The sequence below is a fragment of the Protomyctophum bolini genome (assembly GCF_963924005.1).
Source record: "Protomyctophum bolini genome assembly, chromosome: 12".
Taxonomy (NCBI): domain Eukaryota; kingdom Metazoa; phylum Chordata; class Actinopteri; order Myctophiformes; family Myctophidae; genus Protomyctophum; species Protomyctophum bolini.
In genome coordinates this window covers 30,334,576-30,354,443 of record NC_137873.1, presented here as the reverse complement: position 1 = coordinate 30,354,443, position 19,868 = coordinate 30,334,576, and the positions used below count along the sequence as shown (strand labels likewise).

Sequence of the window (19,868 nt, the reverse complement as noted above, 5' to 3'; positions counted from 1 at the left end):
CATTACAAGATGTTGTGACAAGAACAGTTGTTTAAAATAATTTGAGTAATGGGATTATTTTTGTAACATGTTAGTTACCCTTCCTCTTTATTATCATATGTTGAATGTTTAAGGCAAGTCATGTTCTGAACATGACTTAGATTGTCTCAGTCTCAGATGGAATAAACAAAACAAAAAAATTAGGCTAAATAATGTGAAAATATGTATTTATAGATTTTCTCAATATTTCTCAACAGCAGGGGGCGAAAGAGTAGATGGTGCTTCATGTCTGTCCATTGTATCATGTATGCCGGCATGTTGAGTAAGTGGTGAGTCCGCAAATGAGGAATAACCTGCTCAGTTGAATGTCCAGATGTGCACACAGAATAGCACTCAGACAGTACAGTAGTTGGGAAGAATAATCAGGCATGTTCACAAGACCTACACTACATCCTGCAATTCCTTCACTGTCAGTATTCCCCAAGTGAATCTAAAACCCTAAGAAGCGCCTCAATCTTCCTGAAATCATGCATGGTTGAACATTTGAAATGAGCTCGAAATCAGCCTCAGGCACTGATTCAGACTTGATTGGGGCAAGGCAAGCTGCAAGTGCTTATTTATACAACGACGTCATTTGGAGGTTGGCCAAAGGGGGGAAGAGTCTGAAAAGATAGAGGGGGTTGAAGGAAAAAACTCCACTGTTGTATGTTCGTTTACCCGCACATACTATTGATTATAAAAGTTGATTGTGGACAAATCAACAAGTTTTCTGATGCAGATTCAGAGCTCATGGTAGTAGGCTATGTGTAGGAAAAAGACTAAAAGATAGAGGGGGGAAATCAAAGGGCTCCACCAACAATCTATATAATTATCATCAGCTGCTGCTTTCCTCCCTGGCAAGAAACACTCCATCCATTTGTAGAAATTGCCTGGGGCAACGTTACATCAAAACTAATCATAACGATTAAAATCAGCTTTTCTCTGCGAGAGGGAGGCAAGTTGGAGGCACGAGCGAGTTGTATATGAAGAGAAAAAAATAGAAAGAAAAAAAGCTAGATTTCTTTATTCGATTTTTATAAAACATAAACCCAACAAAGACCGTGGCACTGTTGCTGTGATCTGTTCCTTTGCTCAGAGTTTTAGGCTTCAGATTGGTTTAGACTGGGGCAGAGACATGAGCTAATTGTATCCTGATCTTTGCCTGGAGGGGTTTCGGAGCCCTGGAGCAAGTATTCTCTGTATTTTGTTCTGTCTACCTTAGCCAAGCTATTGCATTTCTCACTCGTGTAGCAAGGGAAGCAGATCGTGGGCTAAATCCGAGGGAAAAGGTGCTCAAAAAGACACTTTATGCGGCTATATGTATCAGGTAAGCGGATATTTATTTGGTTTGCTATATTTCCTAGGCTGGAGAGAATGGGACGTCGAGGCGCAGCCGCTTTTACGCATGTGCCAGGCGATGAGAGAGAGCGGTACAGTTCTTACGATACTTAACCACTTCCTGGCTATTGTTCCTAGTTTATCTGTAACATTGGATGCATGAAGACTGTAGAATTAAGTTCTTGCTTTTAACCGAATAGTCGATTCGACTGTAATGTTGTTGAATTAACAGTAGGCTATAATATATCCGTGAATTCGCTGCTGGCTCAATGGTGGGATCCTCTCCAAACATGATGGTTGTCGTGCTCGTGTACCCGCTGAAACAGTAGTCGGCGACACGTAACTTGTTCAAACTGCGCTTGACTTAATTGTCTGCTCCACAAAGGCTTTCCTAAGTCCGTTTGTGCTAAAACCTTTAACTCTATGCCCAAAACAGTTCCATTTCCTGACTGTCCCAGTTCTTCTAATGAAAGACGCCATTGTGGAGTAATTTTGCCGGAGGGTTTTCTTATTTTTGTAAGACAGGACGTACCTATTCGGCAGCCGCCAATGCAGATTCTAAGAATCATCTCCTAACGCCAACGGTTGTATAAAGAGAATCATACTGTGAAAACTATGCAATATTTGAGAAATGCTGCCCTCTCTTCTTATGACTCCGACTTTACCGTCCGTGCGCAAAGAACTCCGAGGTGTATTACTGCACTGCAAATAATAGTACACAAAGTGCACGGGTTCATGCTGTTGTCTAATGCGACTACGATTAAATTAAGGCACTTAAGTTTTAGTTAGGTGTTTACTGTTTAAATTGATTTGTTGAATTCATATTTTATACACAAATAAGGTAATGTAATACCAGCCTTGGCAAGGCGCTACAAATGATTTTATTCAATCACAGTTTTAAATAAAAACCAAGTATCACAGAATAACTTAAATTAACTCAAATTAACAATAAATTAAGGAATACTACATGCCAGGTTTTACCAGTGTTGAGAAGGTGCATGAGGTGTTTGTCAGATGTTTGATTTAAGGTTTGGACACTTGATGGCGCTATAATAACAAAAGCTTCATGAACTTGGCTAGCTCTCTCTCCTTACATTTTGATGTCCAATCCAATTGTATACCTTTCCAAAAAAATCAGATCAGTCAGCAAGGTCTTGATCCATGCTGACAAGGAGGGTGAAGTACATAAAATAACTACCCAATTATTTGCATGTGTACAAAGATGATGGTGCTTCACTAAGTTCACTTCTTGTAAACCAGTTGATCCACTATACCTAAGCCATTAGTTTTATTATGCTCCAGGGCAATTGTCTGTATTACTGAACATGTATTAATGTTGCCCATAACCACCAGATCAATAGGGAAGAGTATATTGCATCTAATCTGTAATGTCACACTGCTTGATTAAGAATTAATTGGAATAGATCAGGTGTCTGTCTATACCTAAGATACTATCCATGACAATGTTCTGTTAGGTATGAGATCTACTTTTCTGCAGCACAGGATCTAGAAGCTGAGACAAGCCTTATAAACCCCCATAGAAAGTCGGCGGCACAAAGTGTGTCCTATTGCAGATACAAATCCTAAATTCAGTTTGTTTTCCAGAGTTATGTTCATACAAAAATAAATGTTTGTCTCCTTGTGCATTTATTTATATTAATTCAGTGCACATTACATGTCAGAAAATGATATTAACTCGGCTGTGGTCAGCTCTTGCCAGCTCTTAAATGCAAAGCTTGCCTTTTTGCTCTGGCAACTTTTATTTCTACAAGGCAACAATTCAGCCTTTCTCTAGAATGCTTAACTGATCACTCTGTGCTTGCCAAAAAAAAAAGAAAAAGATGTGCACACTTCTGAAGTTGTGATGCTGACATGGTGCAAACCACAGGCGATGTAGCTAATAACACCACCTTTCATCTCACTAAAATAGCTCATGGATGTTCTTAAACTGCTTGCACCCACACGCCACATGCTAATCTGTTTGAATCATCCTAACATAACTCTGACTTCTGTCTTTGCTGTTCTAGTAAAATGATGTATGGTACTGGTAGTAGTGGCACTGTTACTTGTATCCTTGGTAGCAAAAGCCAAGTGAGTTAGAAAGCAAAACTATTGTTGCATGTTATTGCACTGCTAGTTTAGACTGTAGTAACTAATAAGGTTATATTACAAGTAGGAAGAAAGTTTAATAACATTTTTGCACGCTCCTCCAGCTAATCAGAAATGTAGTATTCCATCTGCAACGTCAGTGCTATGGCTGGCATTTTTGTTTGAGTATTTTTTATTTTTTTACTGTTACCTACTATTAACCAGCTATATTTTAGGACATCTCACAACTTGTCTGCACTCTGCAATGTGTGAAGTTCCGAGTCTATATGGCTGTTGTGGACATTTGAAACGAATGGCCACAGGCTAAGAAGCAGAGACAACTCATCCAGATTATGTAAATACTAGTCTGACTGCCTCCAACTGAATGTTGATGCTCCGATCTGAAATGCTAATTCTGTCCAGTATATGTTGAAACTCTGACGGGTTGCATGATGGGATAGAGATTTGAGAGCTGGTTGGGATGCTGATGCTGATTCCAGTAGGCCCTGTAATTAATGCACATTATTAAAGCTAAAGAATGACCTGATTGACGCATATCTACAGACTACTTTCTATTCCCTCGCTCGTTGTGGCTTGTAATGTTCCTTGACATGTCAGGGAAAATGTTAAAATATGTTGTTGTACACAAGACCAGTGCATGAAAAGGCTTCAAACCACTGGAGGAAAACAAAATGAGTGTAAACTGAGCAGTCCAAGAACTCCAGGCTTTGATGCACCGTGCCAGTTTTTGATTTGTTTGAGCATGCTGTGGCATTGATGCAGTCAACAAAATTACTGGAGTTGGGTAAATAAGTAAGCCGCTAAGCACAGTGGTCCGGTTTTGTTTCCCAAGAGCTGGAAAACGTAGGGACATAAGTTACATTGCACAAAGCAAGATGTTTCACACTACAGCAGATGCAGTGCCACTGTGCTAAATTCAAAATGGCAACAGGTAGGAAGACTTTACAGGGTAAATCCTCAGTTTGTTTGTCAATCTGTAGTCTCTCGTGACAGACTGTTGAAGGACAAGAGGGTGCTGTTTTTACTTTGTTTTGCTGATGGGTACCCAGATTGGTCCATCTGTAACGTCCATACAATCAATACGATTGATTGATATGATTAATGCTACTGTTGCTGAGACGAGAGGATGGAATGTCACGCTGACTCCAGACTCGGATCTGGAAGACATTCATAATTGCATACAGTATGCATACAGTAATTGTAATTTGTGCATGGTGGATACACTGGACAGTCAAGTAGGCAAGTCATGTGTTAAGTGTCTCCACTGCCATCACCAGTCAGAATAATACCATGATATACTGTATTAGCACGATCACACAACCCAAACCTCCCATTGTTGCTCTCTCTCCCTCTCTCACACACAACTTTCTGTAATGCCTAACCGATTCTGCAGTCAATACACCTTTTGCAACGACAAGGCTTTGAGGAAATCCAATTCCACTGAGACGTTTTCAGAACTTTCCACTGACACACACCACCACCAACACCATCTCCTCAAATTAGTCAGGGAACAAATTACCTGCATTCGGAGTGTGATCCCACGCACTTTGCCGGCTCCCTTACCCAGGTCCCCTTTTGAAGAGAAGCCATGTGATTTCTCTCTTTTGCCCTGCAGGCCCCTTTGCCTTCTGCAAGGGATTCTGGAGTTGAATTTTAAAACTATGCATGGCTGCTGCTTGCGCTTATCAGCGTGTGCACAAACTGCATGCAAATCAGGGCAGGATCACACACCGCAGTAGAGGCCTACACTCAAAGGCAGGCTTAATTGCTAATTGGGTATCTAGGTGTGAAAGCACCACTGCCAACGAAAAGTAAAAGTGTGGATGTTTTAAGGCCAGTGGTTGAACTAATTAATTTTATTCTGAATGTTATTAAAAAATGTGAATTCCCTGCATTTCCTAAGAGAAAATGTAGTACAGTAAAGTGTTGTGAAGAATACTTACCAGCACAGATATATATATTGTGCATTGGTCTTGTGTTCCAGGTTGCACCATTAGTGTGTAGTGATACTGCAATGATAATCCAATCGTCACAGTTTAAGTAAACACTTTAATATGTTTTATCATTATAAATGTAGGGTGTATCTTTCCTGATTTACCTTCTGAATTACCTCTGCTGCATAATATGCAAAGGACAGATTTGGGGCTTTCATGCCTTTATTGATAGGACAGTAGACTGACAGGAAATGCATAGAGATGGGGATTTGAACCTGCAACAAGCTGGCATTGCAGCCTAGGGTGCCCGGACCACCATGCTGGCGGCCCATCTTTGTGACATGCTACTTAACTTGATTTCATGAGGTGCTTATCCAGTTTGATAATAAAACCACATATGCATATGGCGCTTATGTATTTTTGCAAAACAGTAGCCAGTAGGCTATGTAATAGAGTTAAGAATGAACATACACCTGTATTTTTCATGTTCACATGCATTGTTTGAAAGGGAAATGCTACCAGATTGCCTTGTCAGTGAAATTATCTTGAGATGTAGTGCTGAAGGTCTAAATAAAGGTCATGGTGTCAGTGATGCCCTATTGACATCGTGTCCAGGTGACTGGTCTAGTGAAAATGCAATGCAAGAAATGCAGTTTTGTGTTTTAGACTTTGAATATTATATAAGTGTTGAAGCAGAACTTTGGGTTTTATAGCCACTGTACCGAACTAGGAAGGTATCATTAATTGCTGGGCATAGTGCAGCCTTGGGTGCAGACGGAACAATGCAACAGCGACAGGAGGGACAATTTATACTAGAGAACTCCAAAGGGCAAAGGCCACGTTGAAAGTCCACATACAGTGCGTCCGCCTTTAGCACCTATAATGATCGCTGTTTTGGAGAAACACGCAGAGCATTTCAATTCTGAAAATGCGACACACATACGCATACCTTCCATTAAAACAGCGACAGCCCAAAAGACCCGGAGGCGCTACAATGCTAACGTTATCGGGGGCTTTGACTTCTCCCAGCCATTGCATAGAAGCTGCTCCGTGTGACTGGCTGCCACGGCACCTCTCTTCTTCCCCGGCGTGTGAGCTTCACTTCATCTTGACGCCTCTCGGTAGACTTGGCAGGTGTGGGAGTGGGACACGACAGCATCTATCTATCTAACTTGGGGAGTCTCTGTTTGTAATGGACGAAACGGATGTCATGGACCTAACGCATCAGAAAACGAGAAAGCGACCCCGTCCAATCAGTTCCGTGGACGAGTCCGTACACGCGTCCCTAAAACGAATCCCGTTACGAGCAGCGGAGTGCAGGGACCCCTCGCTCATGTTCGCGATGAGAGGAGACCCCTCTCTCTTACCTGCAGCATCTCTGAAGCAAAATGATCATTCGGTGACTTCCTCTCCAACCACAGTTATGCCAGCGCAGGTAAATGCGTAAAGTCCGATATCTGGGCTGTACATTGTAGTTTAGGATATCGTCACTTTCTTTTACTAGCGTATTAGGATTCGGGGTGGAATCCAGGACACACTTAGCCTTTTTGTTTCATTTGATGCAAGGCTGACTGATTTTCTTCTGTCTGTATGTATGCATATTATGGCATCCTGCATTGGGCTAATCCAATTTAGCTATGGCTGCGACGCATGGTCTAGGCTACTGCAGCAATTTAATCCTATATTTTCACAATAACAATGTATTCGACAGCGATTGATTTAACCAGAAAGATGATGTAAAAATATTTGTATTCTTAAAATGACAGGTCTCAAACTTTTCTTTTTTCCCCTTTTTTTCCCCTCCCTTTTTGGGGGCGGGGGGAGGTATTTGTATTAAAGATTGCAAGAGTCTTTCTCCTAATTGTGTTTTTAGGTTAATGGGTGGCAATTCTCTAAATCAAATTACATTATTCAAATCTAGACTGATTATTGCTCATTGGCTGTGAGATTGATGCTCCAAATTAATTTGGTTTTGGGGAAGATTATTGCCCACAGATATGAATGGCTGTGGATATTGTGGCAGGATTCAGGTCAAGGTCAGGCTGCTCTAACTTGGAGAGTTCCTCTGTGGCAGACAGTCCTGATCATGAAGTCTGTCATTAGCTTCATCTGTATTTTAAATGAAAAGAAAAATGGAAAACATTAACATGAACTATTTAAATGTCTAATTACTGTCTCTGTTACCTGTTTAATAACATTGTGTCCTGTGGCTTGCATTTTGTTCTAGGATCATCGCTCCAGTATGTCCAGGCCCATGATCAACCGGTCACCAGCCTCTCCCTTGAGTAACCAGGGCATCCCAACACCTGCACAGCTCACCAAGTCCAACGCCCCCGTGCACATAGACGTGGGCGGTCATATGTACACCAGCAGTCTGGCCACTTTAACAAAGTACCCAGAATCAAGGTGAGTCTGTTCCCGAACTAGATCATGGACTGCACAGTAAAATCGTTAGTGTTCATTTAACTCTGAGAGTGTACAAATTGTCTAAATTGTGTATTGTAGTAAGTGTTTGTGCCAATTATGTCCTGTGTGGGCCATAGCTTGTTTACGGAAAAGGGATTATTGACTTTGATAGAGAGTTGATCATTCTGCTCAAGCCAGTGGTCTTATGTCTGCACTAATGGAGCTGCCTCACCGCTTAATGTCATCTGCTGACAGCTCAGGCAAATGTCACGTCTCATCCAGTCAGAGTATTCTCATGGGAAACAATTTGACGTTTGAGCGAAAGCATTTATTCCGAATACATTCTTAAGAATCGATCAATATCGGTTGCTTCTTGACTCGTCTGATAGTAGACATAAATTGTCTCCTCGTGACTCTCGCAGCCCACATTTATTTTGACTAGTAAACATTTGCACAGGCCTCAAGTCTAGAATGCAGCACACAGACAAAAGCAGCTCAGTTATTCTGACAGATGTCACAGCAGCAGTAAAGGGCCAAAGGGCATGAGGCCATCTGGAAGCTTGGAGGCCGTACTGTCACCCAGGGCTGAGCCCTGAGGGTGGCTATCTGCCTCCGGCACCTCTCTACCAGCTGGCCCTGACCTCTCCATCAGACTGTTTGTCTTATCACCCAATTTTCATCTTTTCTTTCTTTTTGTATTTTCTCGGTCTGGCTGTTCGTGTAATTGGCCTATTTGTCTGCCTATACCCACACGCTGTGTGCTCTCTCGTGCAAAAGTGTGAAACAACACTGAACACTCACTGAATTTGAGCCGCACTACTCTGCACATGCTCCCAGGTCATTGTATCTTTATTGAGTCACGCATTTACACACGCACTCATAGTTGCACGCACGCACGCAGTACCATGTGTCATTTCAAAGAGAAATATCTGCAGTGGCAATGATAATCGTATGAAAATGCAGTATAGATGCAAAGTGCCGATTCACAAGCACAAGTCAACACGCACTGTTAGAATTGAAAAGCTGCAAGGGGTCTAGACTTTTGACGATTTGCCTGGTTTTATCACGCTTGGAAAAGAACAGCACGTTTGGTGATGTTTGGACAAACTGTCACTGGTTTGTGGCCAAATATGCCAATAGGCTGCCATCAGTTTGGATGTATTGTCTTTGTGATATGCCATGTCCATTTTGTAGTGGCCCCTAGTCAAGAATGAAACTTTCAGGGTATCTTTCAGACCTCTATCTAGACATGCTCTTTGTAAGTTAAATGCTCAATATCTTCGAAACTAAATAAAATGACAGCAAGTTCTGTTAGTTCTATTTCCCTTGTACCTCCTTCCATGCTAACCTCCCACTCGACTCCATCCCACCCCCACCTCTGTCTGCTGGCAGAATCGGTCGTCTATTTGATGGCACAGAGCCCATAGTCCTGGACAGCCTGAAGCAGCACTACTTCATTGACCGAGATGGACACATGTTCCGCTACATCCTCAACTTCCTCAGGACGTCCAAACTCCTCATCCCAGATGACTTCAAAGTGAGTGACTGACCATCCCACACACTGCCAAATGTCGGCATTCCCACAAGTTGGTTTATAAAATGATTTTCCAAGGCTATGGAATGCCCTCAGTCCATGGTCCTCCTTGAACCAGTACACACGATTCCCATGCTGGTGATGAAATAATATACCGTAGGGCTGTTCCAAAACCAGCCACCAAGACATTCTGCTCCAACTGACTTGTTGCCCTTTGGCGATAAGTGGCCAAGGATTGGGAAACCGCAAATATAGATTAGGTCAAATAGAAATTACATGACCACTTTGTTAGATTTATTTTAAAGCTGCAAATATCCATAAAAGATCCTCACTGTATGTAACACAATTGCATTCCAGTCTTCTTGGGCTTGTGTGTCCTTTAGTCCTTAATTACTAAACTTACCCTGAGAGAAAATAAATAATCACCTTATCTGATGGACTGTCCGCAGTTTGACTCAATCAGTGGAAAGTATGTCAGCTAAAATAAGCAAAGACAATGCAGGCTCAAGTTCATGCTGAGGACAACATTCAAGTTGAATGGGTTTTGAAAGGAGCATGAGAAAATGTGCATGTACTGTAGTGTGATTTCAGGCCCTGCAGCCTAGTGGGTAAAATATCTGCTCTTATGCCCCACGTAGACCGTGTTTGATGTCACACTAGATCTCTTCTACTCTGCATCTTTGTAATTTTGCTGAATGGGATCTCTGTTGGGGTTTTTGCTTGTTCGTGTAGAACCTTGGTTTTTCAAACTTTTTTGCTGTGGACTATTTTTATTTTTTACTTATTTATTTATCACAACCTCAAACTGGTATTGCAGGCTCTTCTCCAGGCTCAGGCTGGCTGAATGTACAGTGTGCTTTGAGGCTACTAAAGCCCACTAATGTGTTACCTAATCAATGTTCATAATATAAAAGCTTTGATCTAACATTCATCTTGGAATGCCAGTTAATATTATTATTAAGAGATATCATATTGCACATATTATTCTGTATGTTCTCCCATCGTTCCAAAATCCGACATTGTGCTCTGTGCTGCTCTCTGCAGGACTTCAGCCTGCTGTACGAGGAGGCTCGGTATTTTCAGCTGCAGCCCATGCTGGCTGAGCTGGAGCGCTGGCGCCTAGACAAAGAACAGGCCCGGGTATCGCGGCCCTGCGAGTGCGTGGTGGTGCGCGTGGCGCCCGAACTGGGTGAGAGGATCACGCTAAGCGGCGACAAGGCCCTCATCGAAGATGTCTTTCCAGAGATCGGCGACGTCATGTGCAACTCTGTCAATGCCGGCTGGAACCACGACTCGACGCACGTCATCCGATTCCCGCTCAATGGATACTGCCACCTCAACTCTGTCCAGGTAATGGGGATGGTGGGTTGCACTGGATGTGACTTCAACGGAAATCCACATGAGTCATGGTGTTTTTTTTTTTTTCTCTGTTGGAAGAATTACGGATGAGCACCACCTATTCTTTCTGTTTTGTTCTTGTGACTCAAAAGGCTTTTTTGCCATGTGAAGTGTATGACACAATCATATTATAAGAAAAAGGTGTCTAGTTTAGGAAAAGTTCAAGATGGTAAGTTCACTTTTTCTTATCGTCTCGGGAACTTGCAGGTGACTAGCCTCCACTCGTGTGCCCCCATCCACCCCTGATATCTCCCCTTAATACACCAACAAATTATATTTTTTGGTGGTTGAAAAGCAAACACCAGCTAATGTACACAGAAATGACACCAATCAATCCACTAATTGATAGTTTGTCATACATTTATTTAACGACTTGATGACTTGATAACCCTTTCTGTTGTACTTCCTTCCTTTGGCTTCTTCATCAAATCAGTTTAATCTGTAAAGGTTCTCCCACAGTGACAAAATAAATGTGCAGTTTCCATGTCAAGTTTGATCATTTTCATAATCTGATAACTAATTTATGGTTGTAAATCCTCGGATGCACATCAATAAGTGAAACTAGTCGAGAGGCATTATTGAAAATATTTCACAATGCCTTGGACTGTGTCTCGATTTGAGGAAGTCTGAGTCCCTACCTCCTTCCCTGAAACACAAACAAACCCCTCTGTGAAGTGAGTGAGTCGCGGAGGGGGAAAAGGAGAGCGAGAGAGTGAGCACGCTCCCTGGCAGGTTGTCCCCCGGCAGGGCCCATAATCCTGTTTGGTTATTAAAGCACGCCGGCGGTGTATGCTGTATCTGCGGCTAATGGAGGCAGGGGGGGGGGGGGTGCACGCGGGGGGGGGGGGGGGCAGAGAGAGACTGCCAGCAGAGGGGACCTTTGTAGTTTTGGCGGGGGGCTTGGGCCCGGGGCTGGGGGAGAAATGGGGAGAGGGGCGTTGCTGTGCAGCCCACACTGAGCCAAGTGGCAGAGAGAAAGCCTCGCTACTCCCTGGGGCCTCTTTGATGGAATGTGATCCTACAGCCCCGCCGGCCATGTCTGTAGATGTCTGCGAGGCTGTGAGCTCAGAAACGGCTACATGTGTGCATAAACATAATATGCAAGCACGGATACTCGCATGCTCAAATTTACAGTACACACACACACACACCGCAAAACAATTAAAATTAGGCAAAATGTTGGGCTCTTGTGAGTGGGGTTGTATAGCCACTTCCCATCAAATTATTCTCCTTTCATCTGCAATCCATAGGCAAATCTCTGTCATTGCGTTACCTTATTCCCATTGTCTCCTGCCATTTCCAATGCTTGACAGCAGTGGCTGTATACCTCAGTGATTTACACGCTACAAACATCTTGGATGCATTCCAAGTTAGATACAATCTATGCAAGTCTGCAGTGTTGCATTATTTTCCCCAAAAATCTCATTGTCCACAATCCCTCTTGCAATAAATGCACAACATTCTTGGCAACATACTGAAACGCCACCACAATGCATGTTTATTACATGCGCCTCTTCGAGTAGCTCATGCTTGGCCGAAGGGTAAGTCTCTGACGCTCTGTAGGGCAGGGCCTGCCAGGTTGACAGAATTTGAGCTATGTATCTATTTCTGCTGACTTTGTTGTGGAAACTGCTAATATTTAATAAAGTTTGCTCCTCTACTAATGAGTGGTGTGTCATCAACATCCATCTCCCCTCTGCCATCATCAGGTTCTGGAGCGTTTGCAGCAACGCGGCTTTGAAATCGCCGGCTCCTGTGGGGGAGGCGTGGACTCATCCCAATTCAGCGAGTACGTCCTGAGGAGGGAACTGAGGAGGACGAATCACAGAGGGCCGAACTCAAACAGGATAAAACAGGAGCAGCTGGACTAGAAACCTCCTGACCAGAGGATGCTAGACTTTTCAGTGGCAGCCAAGCGCTCGATGCAGCAGGGCTCCGCGGACTCTGTTTTGGTTTGTTTCTTTGATGTTTTTTTTTCCTTCTCCCTAACCCTGAGAACCATCTAGACCATCTAGGTGCAACAGGAGCATTTTTAATTTTTTGCCATAAGAAGATACAAGACATTTGAGTCTGAGTTCTCGGACATTTGTGATTGTCTAGCCCCCATCGACAGATTTTTAAAAAGGATTTATATATGCTGGATCCCCAAATGAAGTTTGTTTTAAAACTTGGAACCTACATTAGGTTGAATATGATTTTATATTTTCCCCATATAAATTAAAAGGGTGTGATTGCTCATGTAGTAATTTGCATAGCCAAACATCAGTAATTTGGTTTGGTTTGACCACTGGCATATTGGCTACAGTAGGTCTACCTTTCCTTTACTATAAAAAATAAAGTTCAATGTAATCTGTTGCTTACTGTATTGGAGGCCTGGTGGTCATAAACAACACATTCCAGACGAACAGAACATGATTTTTACTTTATTTTGTTTTAGAGGATATTGAGTATGATGATACCAATTAAGTGGTTCTACTTTAATGGTTATCTAAAGTTTTATTGGATTATGATATTAAATATAGTTCACATTACTAGCATCAAAGTATGTCATAAACCATTCTATTCCTTAGTCAAATAAAATAATTTAGTAAATTATGATTACAATGTCACACCTCCCATGAACTACCTTAGGAAATATTTGATTGGATCATAACATAAGTACCGGTAATGAAATGTAAATGCTATTTGTCTCTGTATACCGTATGTGTTTGTGTTTTCTTTTTCTTTTTGATATTGCGTCTTTTTAAGGCAAACTGGTTGCCTGAGACATGACTGAACAGCTTAAAGCTTATAAAACCCAATCAAAGATCACTTTTACTCTTAAGCACATGTTGATATGAAGTTGAATATAAAGTATCTTTAACATGACTGACCAACCTACGCTCCCTAGATTTGAGAAGAGGAATGTAGTACAAAAAAAGGCAAATAAATCTTCAATGAAAGTTGTTATGATGGTTTCCTATGTGTCTTTCCATAGTATCACACATTGTTTCTGTTTCAGCACTGCTAGCCTTAAAGAGCCCTATGCTTTACTGCTGGGCATGGAGGGGCGGAACAAACTAGTGCTTGAAACCAATGCAGACTTCCTATTGGTTCACCAACCTTACCCGTGAGTTCCCCTCCGCAGTAATGCCCCTCTGCACTGTTGGTGAAATACAAGCTTCACTCCCACTCCTGTGCCACTTTTCCTGCTAGGCTCGCCCAGGTTTTTTTCCCCCTTTGAAAACAACGTCTGCCCGGTTTCCGAGGCTAAAGCACTGCCTGAACTCCCAATTTAAGCACTGCATAAGTTTCATTTTCCATTACCATTAGTGATACATTGACTGTAAAACTGGACATGCATACCTCTACAGTCTACTTTCAGTTGACTGAAAGTGAAACTACAGGTTCACTTAACTTAATGATGTTGCTGCGCAGCAATGGGTTCCATACCAAGTTAAATTGTAATAACGGTGTATCCATCCTAACTTAGGGTTTTCACTCAATTTGTTTTATATTGAACAGAAGGGAATGATTATAAAATGGTTTGTATCAGGGCTTTTTTTCTACAGCCAAAGACGTAAAGCTATCCTTACCATGTCAGTAGTGTACCTTGGAGGATTTATGTTTAAGCAGTGGTGGCTATAGATGGGGCATTCGTTACTTGGTTATATTGAATAAAGCAGACTTCTCCATGCAAGTCCTGTCAGTTGTGCTTCCACATATCCCTGCAGGGCCAAAATCCAAAGTGAAATCCCACACGGAGTGCTGTTGTCTTGTCTTCATCCCTTTTGGCAGAATCTCCACTTTCTTTGGCTATCTATGGCTTATGCTATATGCCTCCCTTTCAACCCTCTTTGCCCTAGATTCCCTGACTGTTATTCTCACAGGCTAGAGGTCTATGTGCTATGCAGAATTGCTCTAAATCCTTCTGGCAAATTTCCAAAATATAGCCAGTAGGCCTAATAATTAAGAGCTAACTGGAGGCCAAACAACCATTTTGGAAAGGCATGTTCAGTTTAGTTGCTAATTAAATTTAGTTTAATTAAGGAGTTCAGCTCAGGTTTTCAAGTAAACACAATTTCTCTGGAATATTCCTTCCTATATTGCATGCAAAGTCAATCACTTCTAACGTCATTAGTGATTATTTCCAGATATAGAAAATTCCAAATAGACAGTATAATGGTGTTTATTTAATGGTCATTTGAAGCTCACGCAGCACGCTCCAAATGTGGGCCCATTTGGTTTATTGCTCAGCAAGTTATGCCCCGGACAGGAATTTATGGAGATCTGGTGGCTTATTATGATGGTGGTGGTGGTGGTGGTGGTCATATCTGAGGCAGAGTGACGTGCCCATGGTCCGTCTGCCCTCAAACTAGCCGATTTTATAGGTCGATAAAATTGCATGTGAATGAGTGCAGATTCAGAGGTACTCTTTTTGTGCACCTTGTGCGATTTTTAAGTTCCTTACCTGTGAGGCATCTTGGGTATAATGAGACCCCATGATGTCCAAACCTTATCTCTGCACATCCTGGACTCAGACCAAGTTGAAAAGGAATTAGAGTTGGCCTGCTCTCAGGACAGAGCCTGCTCCTGCTCTCAGGACAGAGCCTGCTCCTGCTCTCAGGACAGAGCCTCTCGGAGAAAAGATGAATGGTATTAAAGACTAGACTAGAGGACGGGGGGGGGGGGGTTGAGGAGGAGAATAGAGCTAGAGTCCTCTCTCAGTAGTATACTGTCTGTGATCATCTCCCTCTTATTATTTCCAGTCATCAAAAGACAGTCGGGCCTGGAGATACTGACCGTGGCCATCTTTCCCTCACTCTCCCGTCCCGGGGCTCTGCTTACTCACACCACTAGTGAAGGTCAGTAGCTGCACTTGTTCACCTCATCTCCAAATCATCAGTGCTTATATAGTTCTACGGCATCGTGCAAGCAGTGTTCCTAATGAACGCACTGATTAGACCATGTACTGGACTATATACTGGATTTTTGCCCATGTTCTTGTTTTACATCAATCTCTTTGCTGGCTTTTCTCTCCCTCTAACTGTGCTGAACTGTTGGCACTGTACTCTGCTCCGGGTTCATTTCTACCTTTATTGGAAAAGCCTGTCAGCCATTTTATGCCAGCGCCGCAATTATAAATGTAACCCGTGGCAAAAAAAAAGCAAAACACAACTCCTGCATTTAACTCTCACATATCCACCCCCCCTTCTTTCTCTCTCTCTCTCTCTCTCTCTCTCTCTCTCTCTCTCTCTCTCTCTCTCTCCCTCTCTTTCTCAGCCTCAGGGGCTGATTAAAAAATTCTAAAAGATCTCATACTGATGCTGGACATTGAAGTTTCATATTAAATATCTTATTACAATCTTTAATGTCCACATATTTGCAGACATTATGTTTTGCAGAGGGATTACTTCATTAGCTTGATGAATGCTTCCATATCGTTTTGGGGATTTAAAACATCCCGTGCCAACCCTGTTGCTGAACATACGGTACCTCTGATAAGATCAAAGATGTTCTATACGTTGCCTGAATTGCCATTTTCTATTCCCACAGATGACTTGATCAAAGACATGTGCTGATCTGTCACTGGATGTGCTGTCAGTACCCTTGATCTTTGCTTTGTTTTGCTGCTGTAACCATTATTCTACGGTCCTGTTGCCATCGGTACCTTATACTTTACTCTCTCCTTTCCCCTTTTAAAATGCCTCATTAGTTGCCAAAGGAGTAGGCCTACAGGAAGAGTCGAAGAGAGTAGAGACCTGGAACAGCTTGTATTTCTAAACATTATAGATCATATTTGATTTGGGTATAGCATGATTCAAGGAACCCTTATAGTGAAGGAGTGTGAAATCCGTCGTTGGTTGTGTTTCTGTTTCTTTCAGAACGACGAACGGCCCGGAAGAGAAGTTCCCAATTCATTTTTTCCATAGGCTATTTATTTAAAGACCTTTAAGCCTCGGGCAAAGCCAACTCTGTTGCTGACAAATCATGACAATAAACACAATGTTTTGGGCCGAACAAATAATTAGAAAGAAGAAAAACTCAAAAAAGTGTTGTACCCTGCCCTTTTTAAGTGGTGCATTAGGGAGCTTTGTGTGTCTCTGGCTGCCTGGCTGGGTCTGTCCCTGGCTGCCTGTGTCTGTCCGACCACGAAAATAGCATTTGGTTGGTTGTGCAGCCTAACACACACATACATATTAACTGTATATATATGATGATTTCAGGTGTGACAGTACAGTACAGTGACAGTACACAGGGACCCCCTGGTCTGGATGTTCCGGGGACCCTCACACGGTAACTCTGTCATTTCTCGATGCGGGGCGGCTCGCCGGACCGGGACGGCACCCTGGGCGCGTTCATACGGGTCTGGAAGTTCCGGGGACCCCCCGGGACCCACACACGAAGTTACTTTGTGAAACGTCTATGGGAAAAATGAATGGGAAATTGTTAGCGCATATGGGAGTGGTAACAAGAACACTCGGCGGATTTACCCTTTTTGCCGACTTCTCAAGACAAGTCGGCAAACCGTGGAGAATATTCGGCAGAATCTGAAGAAGAGTCGTCGCGCGGCGAATCTTCTTAAGATTCTGCCGAATATTCTCCACGTTTCGGGGCACTTTCAGCAGCTGCAGCTGCAAGTTTCTGAATGTTAGCTACTGTGCTAACGACGATAACCAAAACAAACCCAAACCAGAAAAATAGCTGTCTACTTCCTGACTGAATTACATCTGAATAGCAACGCTAACAATGCAGAAGACGCTGCTCTGAAAGAACATTGGACAATGATGTTTGACAGTCAGCTATATTGTTGCTTATTGTAGAAGTGTTGACAGTTTAGCGTGCCTCTCACACGCGCGCGCACATTTAGTACATAAATCGTCTGGAAACGTCATAAGGATTGGAACCGAGAGGTGCGTTCGTCTGTGGACGTCCTAGCGACGTCCAAACGACACGGGGCGAGATAAGAATATTCAGAATGATTCCTATTTGTTTTTTTGGCATTTCGCTTTTCGCTTGCCGTATGCTAATGCTCTGTGCAACTATTAGCTTGTCATTGACTCCCATGAATGACTCGTATCTCCTCATCCAGGGCGCTCTCCGTGGTGATAAATGGATCGATATGCTGGCGCTTCATTTCTGCTCCTCATCCGTCTGTCCCGCAAAATATGAACGCTTTTTGGAGCGTATATAAATATATTAAGATGATCGGAGATTGTGAGGTCACTTTGTGCGCGCGCGCACACACACACACACACACCGCCTCCTGGCACACACACACACACACACACACACACGCACACACTGTGAAGGCCGTAGTACTGTAAATATGACATGAATATGAATGCAAAGTAGCGGTCCATGCTTTTGCATGCTTTTATTGATCTGCTGTCTGATCAGCGTGCATGATCATCATGCAGTAGCTAGATGCGCGCTCCAGCGCCGAGATTTCTTCCCGTTTCGGCGACTCTTCGTCACTTTCCGTCCGAGTTCTCAGACAGAACTCGGACCGGAAAGTGACGAAGAGTCGGCGAAAGGGGAAGAAATCTCGGCAAAGATGAAGAACAGTCGGCGACCCGAGTTCTCCAGTTCATTCATGGGAGTCACCGGTGTATCCCAGTCGGATAGCAGACACAAGTTTGTCCTTTCAGTCATATCTCTCCACCACCCAGCACTGTATGTCTTGTTCAGTTTTCTGTTTGTGTCTGCATTGTACAACAACCCTATTTCATGTCATTATCTTGTCATTATCATCATCATTCATATCATCATGATCATCATTATTCTCACTGTACATAGAACCCTGACACCATCCAGGATGTGTAACACTGGTTTCTTTCAAACGTGGCCCAAGAAAACATCTAGCTGGAGACCAAGAGGGGAGGTAAATGTAATTTCCCATCTCTTTTGTACATATAGTGTTTGTATTTGTTGATGACGTGTATTATTGTGTTAACTTTGTTGACGTTGATGAATTGAATACACTAGACTCTAGAGTGTCCTGTTCAGAGCTGTTCAGAGCCTGGGCAGATGCTTTTGTGCTGGTTCTGGACAACGGTGTATGCCACCGACTCAAGGCTGGGCACTGCACTCCTTGTGCTGTGGTGGTGTGGAACGTCGGTGGGGCAAACGTTTCTCCAGTTACGTGGATTACAGACATAGGTACATGCACACGTATGAGACATTTATAGATACCGGCGTAGATAGGACCGCACTGGAAAAGTTTACATTTCTGACTAATAAAGTATTCAACCAATCAATCAATTACATCTACTGCTGAACTAACTGTCTGGCACACATTTGTTCATCACATTCCTTAAGTTCCTATTCAGTTGAATTCAGTCCGTTATTGTTACTGCCTCTGAGCCTTGTTGTAACGACAAAAGCTTGGAGGCTTGTGTGGATGCATTTGAGAACATCCTTCCTTTGTACTGAGATTTATTTACTGCATCAGCCTTCAGGAGGGCCAGATACAAGGCTGGGGTTCATTACCAAAATTACATTTTCGAAGCCAACCTCAGATCCAGCACGTTGTTCAGCCCCTAATGTGTGACAGTGCTCCAAGTGGTGGATTTTGGGTGGTGCCGCTCAGCTCGCTGAGCTTTCCATTGTTTATTTATCAGTCTGGCCTTGAGTTATGGCGTGCTCGCGTTGAGGAATTTTAGACCGGACTATGGTTGCTGCGGGCCCCTTGGCATACACTGTATACTGAGAGGGAATCATTTATATTCTACTCCAGAGGTAACAGGAGAACATGAGATTGGGAAACAGCTCAAACTCCACTCTACTTCTCAGGCTTAAGGCAGAAAAGCCAAACAGTGTTAAGGCTGCAGCAGAGCATATCTGAGCAAATTCTGTTTTCATTTATATATAGTTTTTTTCTTTCTTCCCCCAAAGTCTCCTCATATGTATGCTAGTATGTTCACTTGTTTCCATGGTCAGACTCACTATGCTCACTGACGCTGCATGGCTCAATGGAGATGTGACGGAATGCTCGCTTTGGTGACATTTTCCCTACAATGAAATCTGACCACTGAACCTCCCTATGGATGCTATAGGAGCTGCGCTCAAACCTGTATTGAAAAGGCCCGAAGGGCGTTTTAAGCCATTGAGATAATTGCAAATGTATCCTCTGGCAAAAAACATCAGCA

At 42.9% G+C, this 19,868-nt stretch overlaps 1 protein-coding gene across 3 annotated transcripts; it reads left to right on the top strand.

Annotated features, from left to right (window-relative positions):
- Positions 1-728: 728 nt before the first annotated feature.
- Positions 729-13,686, top strand: LOC308325215 (BTB/POZ domain-containing protein KCTD1). Of its 3 annotated transcripts, none has more exons than XM_080777660.1 (5): positions 729-1,345; positions 7,627-7,805; positions 9,198-9,342; positions 10,384-10,689; positions 12,447-13,686. In XM_080777660.1, exons 1-5 carry the CDS (start codon positions 1,337-1,339, stop codon positions 12,606-12,608), a joined length of 801 nt encoding a protein of 266 aa, XP_080633786.1. In that variant the 5' UTR covers positions 729-1,336; the 3' UTR covers positions 12,609-13,686. The 3 variants fall into 3 exon arrangements, with proteins under 3 accessions (XP_080633786.1, XP_080633787.1, XP_080633785.1); XM_080777661.1 differs by lacking the exon at positions 729-1,345 and adding an exon at positions 1,856-1,940; XM_080777659.1 differs by lacking the exon at positions 729-1,345 and adding an exon at positions 6,529-6,834.
- The last annotated feature ends 6,182 nt before the right edge of the window (positions 13,687-19,868 follow it).